The following is a 19,660-nucleotide window of genomic DNA, read 5'->3' on the forward strand; positions in this document are numbered from 1 at the left end:
CAAGAAGTACAGGCTAGCTGAGGCTTTCACTTTCCTTATGTCTTGGATGAGCCAGTAAAATGTGGTGGAGTTGAATGCGTAGCTGGCCATCTGGAGGACATCAGCTGACCGCTGCAAAATGATGGGGAGCTGTCTTCTCTCCAGTAGCTCAAGGGCACCCATGGGGAGAAATTAAAAACTCTCACCACTGAAAACTTTGTGCCTGCCCTTTCGACAGATCTGCAGTACAGTCATAATTTAGTCTTAATTAAGACGTCAGTCTAAAAACATCCTGTCATATTTTAAAAACAAGCCTGTTCTTTCTTTGTATATTTTCCCACAAACACTTTTATCAAAACCTTGATCTTACAGCACAGACCCCGGCAGAGCTTTTATTAATTGTAAACTACAACCTTTTGCTGTATCTAATGTAATGCTTCATTGGAGCCTACGGTTCTACAGAAGAAAAGAGAGACCGTTTATGGCTAAAAACATCATAGTGCATGCACCATTTTAGGCATATCTCTTCTTCTTTATCTCCAAAGGCTATGCCAGATTAAATTTTACACACAGGGCATGGCTCACCTCTGTCACTGCCCTCAAAGCAATCACTTTTTGAGACTGGAATGTCTCCCTCAGGGAGGAAAGTCTTGTTTCTGCCCCTACAAGAAAAGCAGATAAGACGTTGTGCCTCTGGGCAGATTACTTTTCCTCTTTGGTAGAGTTTTTTTTTTTACCGTTCATAATTACTATGACTCTGGGAGCCGTGGTTTTTGAAATAAATAAAAAAAAATCTGGCAACTGCAGTTATTTAATTTATAGCAGTTATTTAATTTATAATAATATATAGTCGTAGGAACTTGCCAGGGAGTACAGGAGCAGGCAGCAGAGCAGAGCCTATCCTCCTTCTCCGGAAACACCATTCTCAGACTAAAGGACTTTTGTAAAGTAAAAGAAGAACAACAACAAAAAACCCCTCAGGCACAAGAAACGGCACTCGAGGACCGCGCGGAGATGGACAGCGGGACCGCTAACACCCGTGGCCACAGGGACAGCTTGTTTCTACCTCACACGCGTCCTCGGCCGGCCCTGCCTGGCACGGCCGCGCTAAAAGCAGCGATATAAAGTGCCGCTACGCTCCCGTGCTGTTAAAGGACAGGTTAATTTCACGCCCGGCCCCGCCGAGGCGCGCAGGGGACGCGGCGTCCCCTCACGCAGCTGCCCCCTGAGGCGGCGCGGGCCGCCGGGCGCGGGAAGGGCGCGTTTTCAGCAGTGTGGCAGCTCGCCGCTCGCCGGCCGGGGAACGGGGCGCAGAGCTGCTTTACGGCAAAGGCGTTCCGACCTCCCCGTCCGCGCTTTGCGGCTGCGTGGCGGTGGGTGGGGGGCGGGGAAGATGTCTGAGCGGGGAGAAGCCCCGGCGGCGGCATCGGCGGGAGTGGGGGGTGAGATGCCGGCGAAGAAGCAGAAGCTGAGCAGCGACGAGAACAGTAACCCCGGGGATCTGTCCGGCGACGAGAACGTGAGGCCGGGCCGGGGAGAGGCGGCTGGAGGCGGGGGGGGGGGCGGTTGGGGAGTGGGCGGTGAGGCGGGAGCGCGCGCGGCGGCCGCGGGGCCTCGCGCCGGGGGCGGGCGGGAGCGCTGAGGCGAGGGGGGGCCGCCACCGCCGCCGCCTTCCCTCCCTCCCGCCGGGCCCTGCTGTGAGGGGACCTCCCGGGCCGGCCCCTTCGGGTGTCCCGCGGCCCGAGGTCCCCGTCCGCCCCGGCGCATCCCGGGCGGGAGAGGGGATGAAGAGGGGAGAGGAGGGTGTCAGCCCGCCCGCCTCGGCTCGGTGGCTGCCCCTCGGGGTGGGGGGGCCGGTAGAGAGAGGTCCCGGTGGGAGAGACACTCACTGTTCCTCCACGTGGGTGAGGGAGGGTTTGAGGCCCAAACTCTTAAGTGGGCTCTGACTGGAAGTCCGCTTCAAAATGTCAGACTTTCTTTTTGTTGCTGCAAAACAGGAAGATTTTCCATCTTTCCTGCAGTTTTGTATTGTGCGTCTTCACCGTCAGCATGCAGCATAAATTTATATGTGCAGCCCTTTAGTGAATAAGGAATAGGGAATAGTGCTCAGAAGCGTCTGCCAGCAGAAGAAGGCAGCAGGGGCTGACGACTGTAATTTCTAAGTTAGAATAGAAGCGTTCAGGACAAAGGTAATATGATTGATATAGTATAGCTTGATACTTGAAAGGCAAACTCAATCTGAGGTATCAGGCAATCATTTTATGTAGTTACTGAGTGGGGGATGTTATTTGGGTATTAGCTTTATGCAGTGTTGGGTTTTTTCTGGTTAGAGCGCTTATCCAGAGAGTGAGGGATCTGACCACATCCCCCATAACCTGTGGCAGTGCTGCTTGTGAGGCAACAGGCAGGTTCAAGGTGCTCCGTAGCACTGCTACTGAATTTTTTTACTGCTCAGCAGCATTTGTGAATCCAAGTGTAATTCGGTGACAAAGGCGTTCAGGTTTGCTTTGGTGTCGGTTGTAGGCTATCAGTGTCCACGGGATGTGGGCTGTCTGGTTACTGGTGACCTGTCTCAGTGGCGAAAGGACTCTCTTTTCAAGAGTTTGTTACTGGACTCCACTACTCTTGAAAGGCCGAGATTCTGCTTAAAAGTTGGCATAATAGTATTGATTTGGAAAAAGAGTGCGTTTTGTTCCACAAGTATCCTGGATGCAAGTTTGTCATTTATGTTGTAGTTGCATCATACCAAGTACCTGGTGTCCTTATATTGACAGTATCTGACTAGTCCAGAGAAAACTTCAGTCTTGTGAAGTATTATGACTCTTGCTAGCAAGTGCACTTGGGAGACGAGAATTTGGCAAGCTCTGAAATTTCTTAGGGTAAAGGAGAGAAACTGGAAAATATAAAAATTGCTAAACTCGGTTATGCTTATTTGGGGAGGGTTGGCTCTTTTAGGGGTGCAATGTGAAGGGACTGACTCCAGGGTTGGACAGTTCACTTACAGGCTTTTGTGTTGTCTTTCCTCCTTTTTCTCCTCTTGATGTCCTGATTTTCAGAGTTGTTGGGCAACCAAAGATGGCTGCCTACATCTCTACCGGCTTCTGATGATACAGATATGAAACTGGGACAAAGAATAAATGTTTGGTGGCGATTGGTATATTAATGTTTATAGATGACCTTATTCCCTATTCCTGGTGGAGTTCCTGGTGCAGTTCATATTACCCTTAGTCTCCTCCAGTGACACTGTTGTCTGCCTCTGTCTCCCTTAGTTGAGATCTAGAAATGACATGGCCTTGGGATGAGTTTTCCCCCACTACTCTGATGGAAAGTGAACAGACTACCTTGCCAGAAAAAAAAATGTTGATTTTTAACAAGCTGAACTTACTCATATGGAAGCACAGAGTTGCCAGTTATGACACAGGTGAAGTTGAAGTGCGCTGTGAATAGAATAGAAGTGCGGAATAGAAATGTCCTTTTCAGTAGTGTCCTGCAGTCAGACTGCATATGAAATTGTAGTTTCTGTTAGTTGTCCAAAGCTGATCTAAAACTGCTCAGCGACTGGGTGGGTTGTTTTGCACACCCTTTTTTTTCGGTTCTCCCCATCCTTACTTTAGCTCTGGCTGCTGACGGTTGGAGAGCCAGTTGAATCGGTTAGCTGATCAGACAGCAAGCTAATTTTATTTTTGTGTTTGTTTTTTTGACTTAGGTTTTAGTTGAAGCAAGTATCTGTAGGAAAGAGCAGGAGGGAGGGGTAAGACGTCCTTTTCTAGTGGCAGTGCTGACTTTTGGCAGAGCTGTGCTGTGCCTGATGCTGCTGAGGGTGTCCAGAAGTCTCTCAGAACAGTCAGATTCTTGGTATGGCTATGCATAATGTTTTTGCACAAACAACCTCTTCGTTCAGTACTTCAGAAGCACTCATTTCATCTACGTCAAAGATGTTTTCTAGGGAAAGAAACCACTTTTTCTTTAGATATTTTCTTAAGAGCAGCTACCAGTATTCTGAAGAAACTTCACTAGATCACAGTTCACCTCTGTCCCTCTTGGATTAGTCCTCAAGTGACTCATATTCTGTTTCTAGGGAGAAGTGCTATTATGTTAGTAATAGATTTAAATACGTGAATCTAAATAACACGAAGTCCTAGGAGATCTTCTGTTCTTATGCAGGAAAAGAAAAAGTGAAAAGGCCAAGTGCTGCAAAATTAGTTGAATTTGTACAGCAGTTAATGAGATCTTTATTACATTCTATATCATTTGAATGTTTTCAGGATGATGCCGTTAGTATTGAAAGTGGTACTAACACTGAACGCCCTGATACACCAACAAACACTCCTAATGCGCCGGGAAGAAAAAGCTGGGGGAAAGGAAAATGGAAGTCAAAGAAGTGCAAATATTCCTTCAAATGTGTAAATAGCCTAAAGGTAGGTATGTGTAAGCTTCAACACGGGAATGCTGGGTGCCTTTTGCTGGCAGTAATATTAATGTTGACTGCAAGACGGTGTCAAGATAGATATTTTTAAATATCTGTATACAGTTATGTTTCATGCTCGTTTGAAGAAAATACCTTTCTTATTTGGAATAGCTGAAGTTCTGAAGAAAAAGGGTACTGAGAAACAGGAAACAGTAGGTAGTGCTGCAATTAAGCCAATTTTTGTACAGTTTGCAAAGTTATGTGTGATATGTTATAACTGTGTATCTCATTGAAGCTGTAGTTGCTTGAGATAAAGTTAAGGAACTGGATAAACAAAAAAAATAAAACAAAACCTGTGACAACTTGATGCAAAGCACAGAACCTGTACAGATTTTTCTACTTGTTGAAATGTATTTAAAAAAAAAAAACCAAAAACAACCCAACAATCTTGGAGTAGCTTTTTCCTCACACTTATCAGATCAGATATTTCCTGTGCTCTGGAAATTGTCATAAATGCTCTATAGTGCTATTTGGTTAATTTATTGTGAGTGTTATAATTATGTGTTCATACCTGATCTAGGTCATATTTATCTTCCCACGTAATACCTGATGGTATTAAGGGATGCGGATTCATGCTCTTTACTCCCTCTTCTTGTGTTTTAGGGCATTATTGTTTTCTCCTGCACTGGTGACAGACTATGGTGTACTGAATGAATTTTCTCTTTGATTCTTTTACACTCTCAGGATGTTGTTCTTTCATTCCCCAGCCTTGTGTGGGATGTTTATGTGGCAAAAGCTGTAAATGTGCCATCTAATCTGATTTTTTATAAGATTTCTAAATAAAGGAAAGATTGCATCTGAAACAAGATGAGAGTTTTGTTAAACTTTATATTTAGCTAAGAAGAGGATGTGTGCAGCTCCATAGTGGATATTTTCTGCAGAATTGCTTTAAGAGGTTTCTGTCATCCCCCCACACTTAACTGTTGAGCTGTGCTGATGTAGCTGTTTCTGAACTTTGGCTTCAGACTGCCTCACTGAAATGGTGGGGTAGGTGAGCGGGAGGGGATGAGAGGTTCAGAGCATGGACACCTCATAAAGGAGCTTTTCCACTGGAGAAATTGTGATATGAAGTTATACTGACAAAGTATCTGGGAAACAAGTTGATCTTAATGTGTTTTTTAAAGTATAAAAATTATCTCCAGTCCTTTCAGGGTGTAGGAGGAAGGGAAGCTCTTTTCATTTTCACCTGGGTAGGCAGCTGTTCCTGTAACTTGCATGAATCACCCCACAGGTAGTGCTTTTTGTGGCTTCAAGTCATGCTTCAAACACAGGCACGGGCCTTTCAGCAATCAAACATTTAAGAGGTTCTGAGTTTTGCTAAGCATATTTGTTTTCTATCTGCAGACCAAATATTCCAAAGTAGTTAGTACTTTTCAAATGTCTTCTGGGAAAACAGAACAATCCCTCAACCCGACTTCAACCCAGGCCCCACTATAGGGTGACCCTATGAAGTTAAACAGTCCCTGACTTCTGTGGATTTGGATTAGGGCCTGGTAACAGATTCCTGTGCAAGTGGAATCAAGCTGTGAGGGAGTAAATGTAGCGTTTCAGCTAAGTGGGGTTCTTTTACTATCTTTTTTTTCCCATTTCTCTTTGAACTGAAATTAGTGCTAATAATAATAAACATACATTTTTGTCTGGAGGCGGCCAGACTCTTCTCGGTGGTGCCCAGTGACAGGACAAGGGGCAATGGGCACAAGCTGAAACATGGGAAGTTCCATCTGAATATGAGGAGGAACTTCTTTACTGTGAGGGTGACAGAGCACTGGCACAGGCTGCCCAGGGAGGGTGGGGAGTCTCCTTCTCTGGAGATACTCAAAACCCGCCTGGATGTGACCCTGTGCAACGTGCTGTAGGGGAACCTGCTTTGTCAGGGGGTTGGACTAGATGATCTCCAGAGGTCCCTTCCAACCCCAACCATTCTGTGATTCTGTGATACATGTTAATACAAAGACTAGGTAGCAGCCAAATTTGGTAACTCCTTTTTACTTCGTGTTTGAGGAAGGCTCTCTTATTTTTCCTGTTCTTCCGTACTAATTGTGCAGATACTGTGGAGATAAACTCTTAACAGTTGAATGTTGCATATGGGTTCAGAAAGACACTTGTGACTCTTTGGATATCACATCCCATAGTTAGTATGCTTTTGAACTATGCTGTAAGGTGCATGTGCTGAAATAAATGAAGAGTCAGCATGATTTAAAGACATGGAAATTATTTTTAATATTCTTTAGGGATATATAAATTATGTGTTTTTTCACTTCCCTACTCTTGTTTTTCCATCTTGTTTTGCTTCTTACTTTTTTTCCTTGGGGAAACAAAGCAATGTGGCCATTATTGTCTGCTTTGAATGTGAAAGGGTTATGATTCAGCCTGAAAAACTCAGTGCTTGCTAAATATGCTTTTTAAACACTACTCTGGAAGTTATTTTGGGTGAAATTTAAGCATCAGGAAAACAAAAATATAACTTGGAAAATGACAGGAAATAAAAAACTGCCTTTTTTTTTTTCTTTTTGCAGTACTGTTACTGTAAGGTGTACTGAAAAGTCTTTGCTCTCTGTGGGCTGAATGGAAATGTAGTTTATAAATGAGCACATAGAGCTAACAGATGCACATCCTCACATACATCCATATATGTTTTGCTTATAGGTCTTTCAGCAAAGAACCATATGTATTCTGCTTTGATGTGCTCCCTTTAAAACAATGCTATTATTTGCCCTACCCTTTGCTTTTGCTTAGGGGGTGGTGCAGTGGTTGTTAGCAGTCCAGTGTTGTCTCTCAGCTTCTACTCGCTGTCCCCTGAGCTGGGAGTCATAACCAACCACATGCAAAATTCTAGCTTGTTGATGTGTAAAGGAGAGGTAACTAAAACCACTGCCAATAATGGCTTGCTTCCACGTCTGGGAACTGGAAATGCACATGTGGTCAGTTGATTCCCCGCTGGCAGTGTGGGTGACAGCGTATTAAAATGTGTTCATGTAGTTGCAGGTGATTATTTTTTGTGTTGGCATAGTATTTACTTTGCTGCCTTCAGTCTAAAAATGGCTCTAGTCTTATTGTCTGACCGAACCTGAGTAGGCGTTGAGTGAGTAAGGGCAGAACTAACCATTGATAATGTATTTATTTGCTTTTGTAACAACTGTGGGTCTATTTTCTCCTCTTCCTTCTTTCTCTGGTGCATGAAGAACCTGACTACTTTGGGTTTTGTGCCCTTTATTCATACCAGGGTCAAGATGGCATTTCACAATTCTACTTTTGGACCAGCATCTGGGTCACTCTTCTGTCTGTACAAACCAGTGGTCAGATTTGCGTGACATACTTGGCAGCTCTGGATAACCATAATGTGCAGCACCTAAAAGTGTAATGTTTTTAAAAACCTGCTTCCTTGGTTAGGCCAGATTGGATGGGGCTTTGAGCAACCTGGTCTAGTGGAAAGGTGTCCCTGCCTGTGGCAGGGGGGTTGGAACTAGATGATCTTTAAGGTCCCTTCCAACCCAAACCATTCTATGATTCTATGATTCTGTGATTCTATGATTTAGCACTTGGGACAAAAATTAGAGTGGACACATATTATCAAAATAGCTATGTGCTGTCTCTGACCAGTGAGGATGATGGTAGTTTAAATGAGGTGAGCAAAACTTCTTCAGATATTCCTAGTGACTTCCTGCAAGGGCCTCTGCCTGACTCCTTTATCCGTTAAACACCAGAAAAACTGTGATATGTATGGTCAGGCTCTTGGAGGTTGTAGCACTTGATGTGAGGAACGTAGCACGGATGATGTAAGTAGTCTAAAGACATTTGTCTCACAGAGTAATTTTTCCAGGGAAATAGGTTGTCTTTGAAAAAGCTTACTAAATACTTCAGGTATGTATTCAAATATAGAAATATAGAAACAGTATAGCGCTCTGTTGTATCTCTACTTACTACATATCACCCTAGTCTCAGTCCTACCTAGAAAATCACAAAGTTATCACAACTTAGGCTGGAAAAATATCCTATCTTAAGGGGGAAAACCATCTTCCTCTTCACTTTTCCCATTTCCCTAAATTTAGCAGAAGCAGTGCACGTGACAGAGAACAAAGTTATTCCAGGAAAACAAGCTCAAAACCTGCTAATGTATCTCTGTAATAAAGCAGTAAGAATCCATGCATTTTACCTGTGTTGTCTTCATTCAGTATGTCAAAAGTCCTCAGTATTCACCAGCATGAACTCTTTCACACAGAAATTCAAAACCAACTAATTATTAGTGGAAAATTTTTTTCCAAGTATTCTGTATTTGAGGTCTCAGCCATTCTCTTCAATGAAGACTTAAATATACTTAAAAAATAAGCCTAGAAAGTAAAATTTATAATGTATTGGACACTAAAAATCATGGCCTTGTGTATGCAATTTTATGGCATACAGTTTTCCTCATTCTTCATCTCTAATTAAACTGTAATGCTTTACAGATGCTGAATACCTGCTTTTTCCTTCTGTCTTGGGGTCATAATAACCTTGCTACTTTGCCCTTTGCTACTATCCCATATCCCTCATCATGTAAAGCCACTAATCTGTTCTTTCATGTTATGATGGGTAGTACTTCAAGTTAAACTTTGAACAATTCTTTTTAATCTATATTCAACTTTGAAAGCTGTTACCTCTCTTTAAGAATTGCAGGAGGGCCTTCATCTCTGAAAGATTTTATCCCTTCTCTTCCTAGTTCTTCTGGCTATTTCTATTAATAACAGATATTGGCTTTCTCAGTAAGTAATGCCATTTTAAATTCTTCCAGACTTCCTTGCTTTTTTTTTTTTTCTGAGTAGTGTTGGACTCCCCACCCACACCCCCTCCTCAAATTGATTCTTTGGTTCTTGGATAGGCCGGAGCTGCCAGGGCTGGTATTTCTGGTGTTGTCTCTGAAGCGCTGCCATTTGAAGGCTGCTTAACAGCCGTCATGAGACACTTCCTTCCTGCCTGCACTGTCCCAGACAGTCCCCTGTGGGGAGGCACTTTAATGAACATTATTCTTACTGAAAACATCCTGTCAGGACAGGCCAAAATACTGTTATCAATTATTAACAAGCACCACCGTATTCATCACAATTCATAAACATATCTGCTTCTTTTTTTTCTCTATTAAACTGATGTAAGCTGTATAAAAATAATACTTAGCATTTCTCTGGTAACTGTTTGTGAAGGCGATCTGAAAACACTTTGTAGACTTGAACTGTGTAGCAGCGTTTTGACATGCTGGAGAGTTTGTCGTGTCTGTGATAGAGTTGTAAGAACTATCTGTGCTGTAACAGTTAAGTGTGGCCTTTCTCCACAGTTATACCAGTGTAATTCTTTTCTGTCCTAATAGTTCTCCTCTGTGAATTTTTAAATTCTTGTGTGGAAGTAATTATAATGATATAAAATGCGTATAGATGTGGCCTTAGATGCAGAGGTTGCCTTGTTGAAAATTGCAAAACAAAGTAGTAGAGCTGCAAATATAACTTAGAAGTTCTGCCAGCCTCTGGCCCTAACTGTGTGACAACAGTTCTTCCCCTTCACTTTTTAGAAGCTTGGTGGGGGGAAGAAGGAGGGGGGGATTTGTCAGAATATTCCTTTAACCTCCCTTTAGACAGCCAAGTTAAAATGTGATGTTACAAAACTGTTCTTTTTAACTGTTCACTATCTGAAATTATACTGGATGTGAACCCAGTAGTTTGAGGAGGAAAACACATCCATTAAACTGTTTACCATTGCAGCTGAATTTTACAGAAATATGCCTGTGGGTTTTATTTTTTTTGTCTCTAATCTTACTTTACATCTACAGGAGGACCATGGTCAGCCTTTGTTTGGAGTCCAGTTTAACTGGCACAGTAAAGAAGGTGATCCTCTTGTTTTTGCCACTGTAGGCAGCAACAGAGTGAGTAATCTGTTTTTAACCATAAGCCCTTCTGTGTGGTTCTACTTGCATTCTTTTTTTCAACCAATCCCTTTATCCGTATTTAGTACGGACACAAGATACTTCATACAGAAAGCTTTATTTCTGAGGTGTGTAGCATCTGTTATCTGGGAGAGTTGTATCCTCTGGATTGTTTTATGGAGTCACAGGTTAGCTATTTGGGAATTAGCCTTATATAGTAAAGAAAAAAAATCCTTCAGTAATATAAACATGGGATAAGGAAGAGAGGTGCATAAATGTAACTTTGCACTAAAATTACTCTTCCTAGATGTTATTCTTTCCAAAAGGTCATATACTCTAAAATGGGATGAGAAGTGTCTGCAGCGATGCCAGGCAGCTCAGTAGCTAAATTAATGGCCTGTGTGGAGTGAATTTATAGGCTTTTTCTGAACAAGGACCTATGTCATTTCAGTCTTGAAAATAACCCCTGAAGTGCATTCTATGCAAGTGTTGTGAATAAACAAGAAGCCTTTCATTTCCAGGTTTGTTCCACCTGGCAGGTAGCAAAAGTGCTAAACTAAGATTAAACACAAGGTATCAGTGGCTCATTAAAAGACCAAGTCTGGTTAGAGATGGCTGCAGTAACTAATTCCAAATAGAGTTTAATCTCACTAAGACAACTCAAATAATATATTTTAATATCTGGGAAGGACTGCTGACAGGTCCTGGAGTGGTGCTTTACTGAGACTGCTGTGAGCATTCTTTAGTCAAACCATTTCCACCTGTTGGAAACAAACAGATGATGGATGAGATCTAAACCATAAAGGCACACTACCTCTCCCCATCAGGAAGTTAGTACACAGGTGCATGTGATTTCCTTCTGAAATATCACAAGTAAGCAGCAATCTCTCCCACTTTTTTTTTTTTCTCCAGGTTACTTTATATGAATGTCATTCCCAAGGAGAAATCCGTCTGTTGCAATCCTATGTGGATGCTGATGTATCCTTTTAAGTTAAAGCGCCACTTGTTTGCTTCCTCTTTATCAAAAATGAGAGGCTTTGTAGGAAAAAGCATATGAAGGTTTTGTCTGTGATTTAATATTTTGCTCATGTGGCACATTCCTTATGTTAGGTCCAAGTCTTACCTCTTTCCCACATCCTAGAGTCCCTCCTATTGAAAAAATATTAAAAACAGACTCATGGAACATGCTGTATTAAAATATTTGAAAACTGATTCTCCATCAGTTTAACCTTCCCAACACTAATATTTGTGTAATGTTTCACGTTCGCTGTTTTACAGTGATCTTCCCTGTGAACTGGAACTGAGTTGAAAGCCTAAGAATTATGTTTCATGCTCTGAAGTGGTAATAACTTGTATTGATCATTTGCAGTATACAAGTCAATAACTTGTGAACTCAGTCTTGATTCATCCTCATTTTATTGCCAATCTTTGGATGTTTTGGAGAAAGAGGTTGAAAAGTGATGCCAAGAGAGAGGTGGTGTTCGTTGTATGTTATGGAACAGGAGTGAGGAAACTGCCATCTATAGAAAAGGTGACGTTGCTTGTATTTGCAGATGTATAATCAAATATGTAGCTTTTTTCTTACTAGGTCCAGCAGACACTCCTGGCCATTTGTATAAAATTGCAACAAGTTTACTTAAAGAAAACTCACATTGTTTAAAAAAAAAACCCAAACAACCTCCTGTTTCTTCTGTGTTCCTTAACATGAGATGTTGTAGGCAGATGAAAATTTCTATACCTGTGCATGGACATACGATAGCAATACAAGCCATCCTCTGCTAGCTGTGGCAGGGTCCAGGGGTATTATTAGGATAATTAATCCTATTACAATGCAGTGCATAAAGGTGAGTGCTCAGAACTTCAAGATGCAGCTTGCGTTTCAGTAAGGCATGAAACTTATGTCTTCTAAATAGATGTAAACATGAGGGGCAATGATAACTTGGTCTCTGAATTCTATCCCAGCACTACGTGGGCCATGGAAATGCAATCAATGAACTGAAATTCCATCCAAGAGATCCAAATCTCCTTTTATCTGTAAGCAAAGGTGAGGAAAAAAACCCCTCTTTTGTTTCTGTATAAATCAGGATACTTTGGGTTGGATTTTGGTCTTGAAAATGGCCAAAACCTCCATGAATTTATTTATGAATGGCACTGAACAAGTTTACCTTGAAAGTCTAGAGCAAATCTTGCTCTTTTATGGCTATATGTTGCACATATTAAATCCATGGCCTACAATAAACACAACTCCACCTGTGGTGCAAAGGGATTGTGAACAGTGCTGCTATTAGGAAAGAAGAAACGTGAGCATTGGGATTGCTCTTTGCTTTCTAACAGTTGAGTTGAATTTTTGTCAGTTGTTGAATCATGTTGCCATCTAGTGGGGATGTCTTAATGACGCAGATAGCATTCACCACTGTGTGCATGGGGAAAACTTCGATTCTCTGTCGCTCAGCAGCAGCTCTGACTTTAATTGGACGTTGTGTAAAAAGCATGTATTAGTGAAGAGAGAAAGGAGTTTTTGGTATGGTGTCTTATGAGCTTGTCCAGAACGTTTAAACAGCCACAACTTGCTAATATTGACTGTTTTGTTAAGTAAGGGAGTCCTTGATCTGCTGCAAGAGCAAGCCTTCAGGAATGCTCGAGTTGGAAACATTCACCTAAGGGGTCTTTTGACTTTAGCATGTTTGGTGTTACTGATGAAGCCACATGAGAATAGCAGTTGGGAACCTCTCTGATTCTTGCAACTGTCAACTTTGTGCTGTGGGTCTGTAACATTGAATCTCTTGAGTTCTATATATTTTTTTAGGTTCTCTTTTTAATAACATTTTGACATCAGCCACAGTACTACAAGTTTTAATGTGCAATCTCTGGACCAGGTACTATATCCGAGAAGGCATGAGGCAGGAGAATACTGGGGTCTCAGAACTGCTTGGCTGAGAGATGAGTAGAAAAAGAGGAAAATATTTGGGACTGTGTGGCCTTCCAGTTGGTGTTGCTGTAATTCAGTGCAGTGTACTTGTAGAATCCAAAAGTTTCCCATTCCACAGCAGCGGTTCCCATTTCCAAATGGGAAATACAGTAGAGGTTCTTCATTAGAAATTGTTAAAACTTTCTTTAAACAAGTGGATTAGTCTGATTGACTTTGGAATACATATTGTTTATAGAAAGAGTTTCTCCCATCTGTGGTTCATAAAGAATAATATTTTAAAGCTTAAAAAAATGGAAAATCAAATCGTCTCTGAATGCGAATGTAAGAATGGCTGAAAGGAATTCTGGCATTTTTTGGTACATAAAATTGTTTTTGAGATAAGACTGAATGATCTCAGACAAGTAGGCTTTTAGACTCTGCTTTGCTTTTCGGATGATCTAAAGATCCAAGCATATTTTTGCTAGAAGCTGTCCCTAGGGGTGGGGGTGGGCACACTTTCTCAATTCCAGAATTACTCTAACAATAGTTTAGTTGTAATGGCAATTTTAGTTAATGCAGTTCCGTTGTTTCTAACAAGTGAAGAAGAATTAAGTGCCTTTCTGATGTTTACATGAACACCTGTTATTGACAGTGGTTAAGCTGAAATATATTATTCATATGTACATATAAAAAGCAGCATGTAATTTTATTTGTTCTTTATAGATCATGCATTGAGACTGTGGAACATCCAGACAGACACGCTGGTTGCAATATTTGGAGGAGTAGAAGGGCACAGGGATGAGGTGTTAAGTGCAGTAAGTGGAAGACTGGGGGGCAGTGATTTAGATTTACAAAGGGTAGTAAGCCTACAGTATGCAACTTTTTATCCTCTTGTGCACTGTTTTTGATACTATACCTACTTTAAAAAAACCTGAAGTGCATAAATACTGTTTTAAGGGGATAGACAAGTTTAAATCTAAGGTGGTTTGACTGATCTGGCCACCTCTCAATATATAGGACAGGTGTTCACTTTCTATATGTTTCAGTGGATAGTTTTCTCATAGTGGAGCCTAGCAGTAAATAAAATAGAGCTCAGTGGGGCTAGAAAGAGTAAAATGTTTTCATGATGGTCCCACTTTTGAAGTTCTTGAGGTCATATCAAGCCAAAGCAGCAAGAGCAAATAAACCTTGAGAGTCCATGGTAGTGAGGGAAAGAAGTTATTTCAGGTGAGTTGTGCTGCTTTTCAGTGGCTGTGAACAGACACTGGTACCCAGCAAATACCAACTAGAACAGCTGACTTTTAATACGCTGCTTTTAAGAACTGTTTCCATTCCTGTTGTGTGACCTGAAAGGTGAGGGATGCATCTGTATGAAACCTGACACTGTATTATTCTCTTGTGGTTCTAAATAATCATCACCTATGTCGTAGCCCTGGAATTCTGCCAAAGTTACTCCGTAAAATGAAACCTAGGGAACTTACTGAAGGGGAGAACTAGCTGTAGATTCATTGTCTGTCAGTGCTGTTGAATATGCCTCTCTTTCTTGAGAGTGAGTAAATATAATTATTAAGATACTGTGCTGCTTTGCAGTGAGCAGGATTATGTTATTAGTACTTTTCTATTTGAAATACGCAGTTTTATTGCATTCTCTACACAGAAAATGCTGGTTTGATGGAAATGATGGAATAAAATCTAAGTTGATATAATGCAGCTTAGGCTGAGGGTGCTCAAAATTATTTTATACACGTAGGATTATGATCTTCTTGGTGAAAAAATCATGTCCTGTGGGATGGATCACTCTCTAAAACTCTGGAGAATTAATTCCAAGAGAATGATAAATGCCATCAAAGAGTCTTATGAGTACAACCCAAATAAAACCAACAGGTACGTAGTCTTCATCTTCTTGGCTGTCTTTGCAAAATGTGAATACTCTCATCAATGGCCCAGGTTAATTCCTATCCAAATTGGGAGTTATTGGGGATAGTGAGTGACCAGGGATTGTGCTGGATACCTGATCTCTCTAGAATATGTGTCTTATTGATGTTTGCTTCAGAGGAACTTTATTGAATCCAGATTCAAAGTCCTGAGACTTTTATTTTTAAATATCATAATTATTTCTTATCTGCTTGACTAGGAAATGTCTGGAATTACTGTCTTTATAATTCTTAATTAAAGCTTGTATTTCATCGTGTTTCAAGATGTCAATGGCTTTTCTTCCTCTCACCTCAGAATTTCTAGGAGGGAATCAAATCCGTGTAATTAAATGTAGCAGATAGTTTTGCATTGAGTAGTTATTACTAATTGTATCTGTTATCTGACTTTGGGGTGGGGACAAAAATATTTATGTAGTAATAATCTTAATTTTCATCGTTCTGTAATCTGACCTCAGATATGAGTAAATTGTCATGTAAACATAGCAATTAGATACATGATAGATAAATCCTCCTTTATGAAGTTCCTCAACTTTTTAATCTTAACTTCCAGTTAAACCATTGAGAGAATTGAAGAGTCTAAAACACACTGAACATGTTCAGCAATGAGACTAGCTGTGAAAAAACTCTCCCTTTTTTTGGTAATGTTACCAAATATTAAATGATGCTTTTTTTAAGCGTGCTTTTTTTTAAATTATGGGTTTTTTTTTCTAGTGTGCTTTTCTATTTAACAATTTAGATGTTGCAGAAGCAGCATCAGGAAAACAGAGCTTTAATTAGTTGTTGAAGTATCTGGTGATGGAAGCTGTATTCAGCATCTGAAGGAGTGGTTTTGTTTAGCACTGTCTCTGCACAGACTTGTACAGTGGGAAATGTTATTTCATTAGGAATGAGGATGAAAACAGGGACTGTTCCCATTATTTAAAAAGAAAAAACAAACAACAAAGCAACGTACAAAATCGGCTTTGTTACAAAACTGTTACAACAACAAAAAAAAAGACAGGCTTGTTGTTTTAACATTGAGATACCTTAAAACTGGCCATTAAAAATCAGACTTGTGCTTCTGTGTTTCTCTGAACCTCACTTGGCAATTTTCTCCATAGGCCTTTTATTTCCCAGAAAATTCACTTTCCTGACTTTTCTACGAGAGATATACATAGAAACTATGTTGACTGTGTACGATGGTTGGGGGATCTAATTCTTTCCAAGGTAACGTTGCAGTTTTTTCAGCTACATTACTCTTATTTGCTTGTTTTGAGGATCTTAAACAATAGAAGTTTTACTAGCATTTGACACTGTGCTGCATCAAATGATTTTATGAAGTGTATTGTGAATTTTGTCAGCTGTCAGGATGTGTGGGTAAGCAGCTTGTACTTAAAAAGTAAAATTATTACTACAGCTGTACCTCTGCTAAAAGTACAGGGACAGCTAGCCAGAATCTGCATGGAACATACAGAAAGAGAATATATAGATACTGATGAGGGATCCCACAACAGAGTAACTTTGATTAATGTGTTGTGTCCACTAGTCACATTGGCTTGGAGATATTAAACTAGGTGGTCCAACTGCCTCGTTGCCAGAACTTGGTGCATGCATGGTGCTGTTGATTGAAGGGATTGAGTAAATGGTCCTCAAATCAAGGTTAATTTAAACTGCTCATGGAAGTGTGTTTGAGCACATCTGGTTGACTTCCTCTGAAGTGGGTGAGGGAGGGCTCCTGCCATCCTGTTATCTGGCAAAGCTGTGAGGGCAGCAGGCCCCTGGCGATGGACAGGGATGTATTGTTGGTGATGTGGCTGTGAATCTAAGGACAGAGGTGAGGTCTTCAGTTGTACTTTTTTAAATATCATTGGGGAAGCTGTGAGATGAAATGTTTGGTTATAATTATAGTTAGACTAAGTGTGCAGTACAAATCATAAATATAGGTGGGTTTTTTTTCATTCTTTCACCCCAGTCTTGTGAAAATGCCATTGTGTGCTGGAAGCCTGGCAAAATGGAAGATGATATAGATAAAATCAAGCCCAGTGAGTCAAATGTGACCATACTTGGGAGATTTGATTACAGCCAGTGTGATATATGGTACATGAGGTTTTCAATGGATTTCTGGCAAAAGGTATGTGTCAGCTTTGACTTTGCTGTATTTGACGGTGCGTAGCTTTTCACTGATTCCATGTTTATGGGCATGGAAAAAGTCTTGGTCCATGTGATGTCTGAGAAACAGAATGGTTTGCTGCAAGGGGTTTTATATGAAACTGGAGGAGCTCCATATTTTTCATTCTGGATTCTGTGTGGTGGAAAAAGTTTCACCAAATAAATATTTATTTTCTACCAAAGGTATGTTTACTGATATCTTCCTCCCCCATCTGCAGAGATGGATAATAAAATGGAAGAAAGGAGGCAAATTTTAGAGCCTCTTTAACCCCTCCAACAAGTTAAATCATTCATGTTCTAACACTCATACACAATTTATCAGCTATAGAGCCTTTATAAAATTCTGACTTCATTCTTTGAGATAGTATTTTAAAACTTCTGTATCCTCTGCTTTCTTTTAAAGATGCTGGCTCTGGGCAATCAGGTTGGCAAACTTTATGTTTGGGATTTAGAAATAGAGGATCCTCATAAAGCCAAGTGAGTACTTACTTTATTTTACTTTATTTTTGATAAGACAGGGAGTTGGGGTACTTTCCTTTTTCCTTTACTGATAACTATAGTAATTCTTTAACAGTACTAGTCACTTTCCATTTTATCTACTAGGTAAACAAACATTCTGAGCCCCTGAAAGTTAATGTTTATTAATTTTTACTATTTATATTACAGTAGTGCCAAGAGGCCCCAATCAGATTGTGCTGGGTACCATATGTAGATACAGGAAAAGACCATTTGTTTCTCAAAGAGCTTACAAACTAATTAGGTGGAAAATTTACAAAGCAATTACAAGATGTGCTAGGTGGGTGTAGCACATGACAAAGGAGAAATAGGTGAAAGGACTAGAGTAATGAGAGTATAAGGTTAGCCATGGGCATAATGTGGAGAAAACAGTATGGCTTTCCAGTTCCTCACCTGTGTGGCCAGGAAGTTTTACAGCATGTCTTTTATATATATATAAAAAAGATACAAATACATGTAAATAAAAAATATTATATATATAAAAATAATGGATACATTATGTGTATGAAATGTTTATACACTGTGTATATAAATAATATATGCATTACATTTTTATATACACTATATAATAAATCATATATACTTATATTTCTGTATTTTATGTATATAATATCTATGTAAGTGTGAGTGTATATATACATAAACGAACAAAGTTCCTCAAAATTCTGCAGTCTTTAATAACCCAATTCCACTGGGAAAGAACATTGATGATGAAGTCCTTAATAATGTGATTCAATGAAAATTGGGTGGATGAGAAATGGCGGTGGGTGAACAGGGAATTCCTACTTTCCCATGTCCACATTTGGAATGCAGAATCCACCATGAAGGGCATAATCCTGTTGCTCTTCCCTTCCTCCTAGGTCACATAAGTAAGAGGTCGGTGAAACAGCGCTCTGTAATGTTACAGCAAGTGCAGATTTAACGTTGCAGCTGAATAATTTTCTTTTATTTATAGGTGTACGACTCTTACTCATCCTAAATGTGTTGCTGCCATTCGACAAACCAGTTTCAGCAGGGATAGCAGTATCCTGATAGCTGTGTGTGATGATGCCAGTATCTGGCGCTGGGACAGACTACGATAAATTCCTTTTTCTTAATTCAAAATAGAAAATATATTTTCAAATTATAATATAGTCTGTTAACTCGCTAGTACGGTAGATGCATTTAGTGTAGACTTTCTCAAAGGTTCGGCAGGCTGGAGCTGAACTTAGTGATGTTTACATTCTGTGTATTGTTCTGCTTGAAATTGCTGCTTTTAATAAAAAGAAGTATTTTTGTAAAGTTTTCTGAATTGTCCATTTTAATTATTTCCCACAAAGAGTTTTCACTTACGGCCTGTGGCATTGTTTTGCATGCAGCTGGCACATAACTATACGGGAGCTTCCTAGAAATGTGGTATGTGTGCGCTTGCAGCTGTATTTGTGCCTTTTTGACTGAAAACCTAATGAAACTGTTGAATATTATCCAGGGACCACACGAAGGAAATACTACACTTAGGAATATAGTATAAATAAATGTTAAATCACTGCTAAAAATATTTTGAACTCATTCCTTAAGTTAGTTGCACATTGAAATTGATTAATTTTTCATAATCTCAAATTGGGATGTGCTTTTCAACATTTCTGTTACTGATTGGGGGAAAAACTTTACTGTTTGGGGTTTTTTTTGTGGATCACATTGCTCTGCTGTTTGGATTCTGGCTGTTTAGTTACTACAATTATCTTAAATCAAAGTTAGTTATTGGAAATAAAATATTGCCTCTATTGTCAGTATCCCCAAATAGCCCCATCAACGTTTTACTTGCCCTAGGACTAATGAAT

General features: G+C 40.2%; 1 protein-coding gene across 2 annotated transcripts; it reads left to right on the top strand.

Annotated features, from left to right (window-relative positions):
• Positions 1–1,372: 1,372 nt before the first annotated feature.
• EED (embryonic ectoderm development) lies at positions 1,373–19,124 on the top strand. Of its 2 annotated transcripts, XM_068425089.1 has the most exons (12): positions 1,373–1,498; positions 4,245–4,397; positions 10,242–10,334; positions 11,247–11,312; positions 12,053–12,178; positions 12,297–12,378; positions 13,966–14,057; positions 14,993–15,126; positions 16,277–16,382; positions 17,128–17,286; positions 17,728–17,801; positions 18,796–19,124. In XM_068425089.1, the coding sequence occupies exons 1-12, from the start codon at positions 1,373–1,375 to the stop codon at positions 18,920–18,922; spliced, it is 1,338 nt and encodes a 445-aa protein (XP_068281190.1). In that variant the 3' UTR covers positions 18,923–19,124. The 2 variants fall into 2 exon arrangements, with proteins under 2 accessions (XP_068281190.1, XP_068281191.1); XM_068425090.1 differs by lacking the exons at positions 12,297–12,378; positions 13,966–14,057 and having other exon boundaries at positions 1,376–1,498.
• The last annotated feature ends 536 nt before the right edge of the window (positions 19,125–19,660 follow it).

This window comes from Nyctibius grandis, chromosome 2 (genome assembly GCF_013368605.1).
Source record: "Nyctibius grandis isolate bNycGra1 chromosome 2, bNycGra1.pri, whole genome shotgun sequence".
Taxonomy (NCBI): Eukaryota; Metazoa; Chordata; class Aves; order Nyctibiiformes; family Nyctibiidae; genus Nyctibius; species Nyctibius grandis.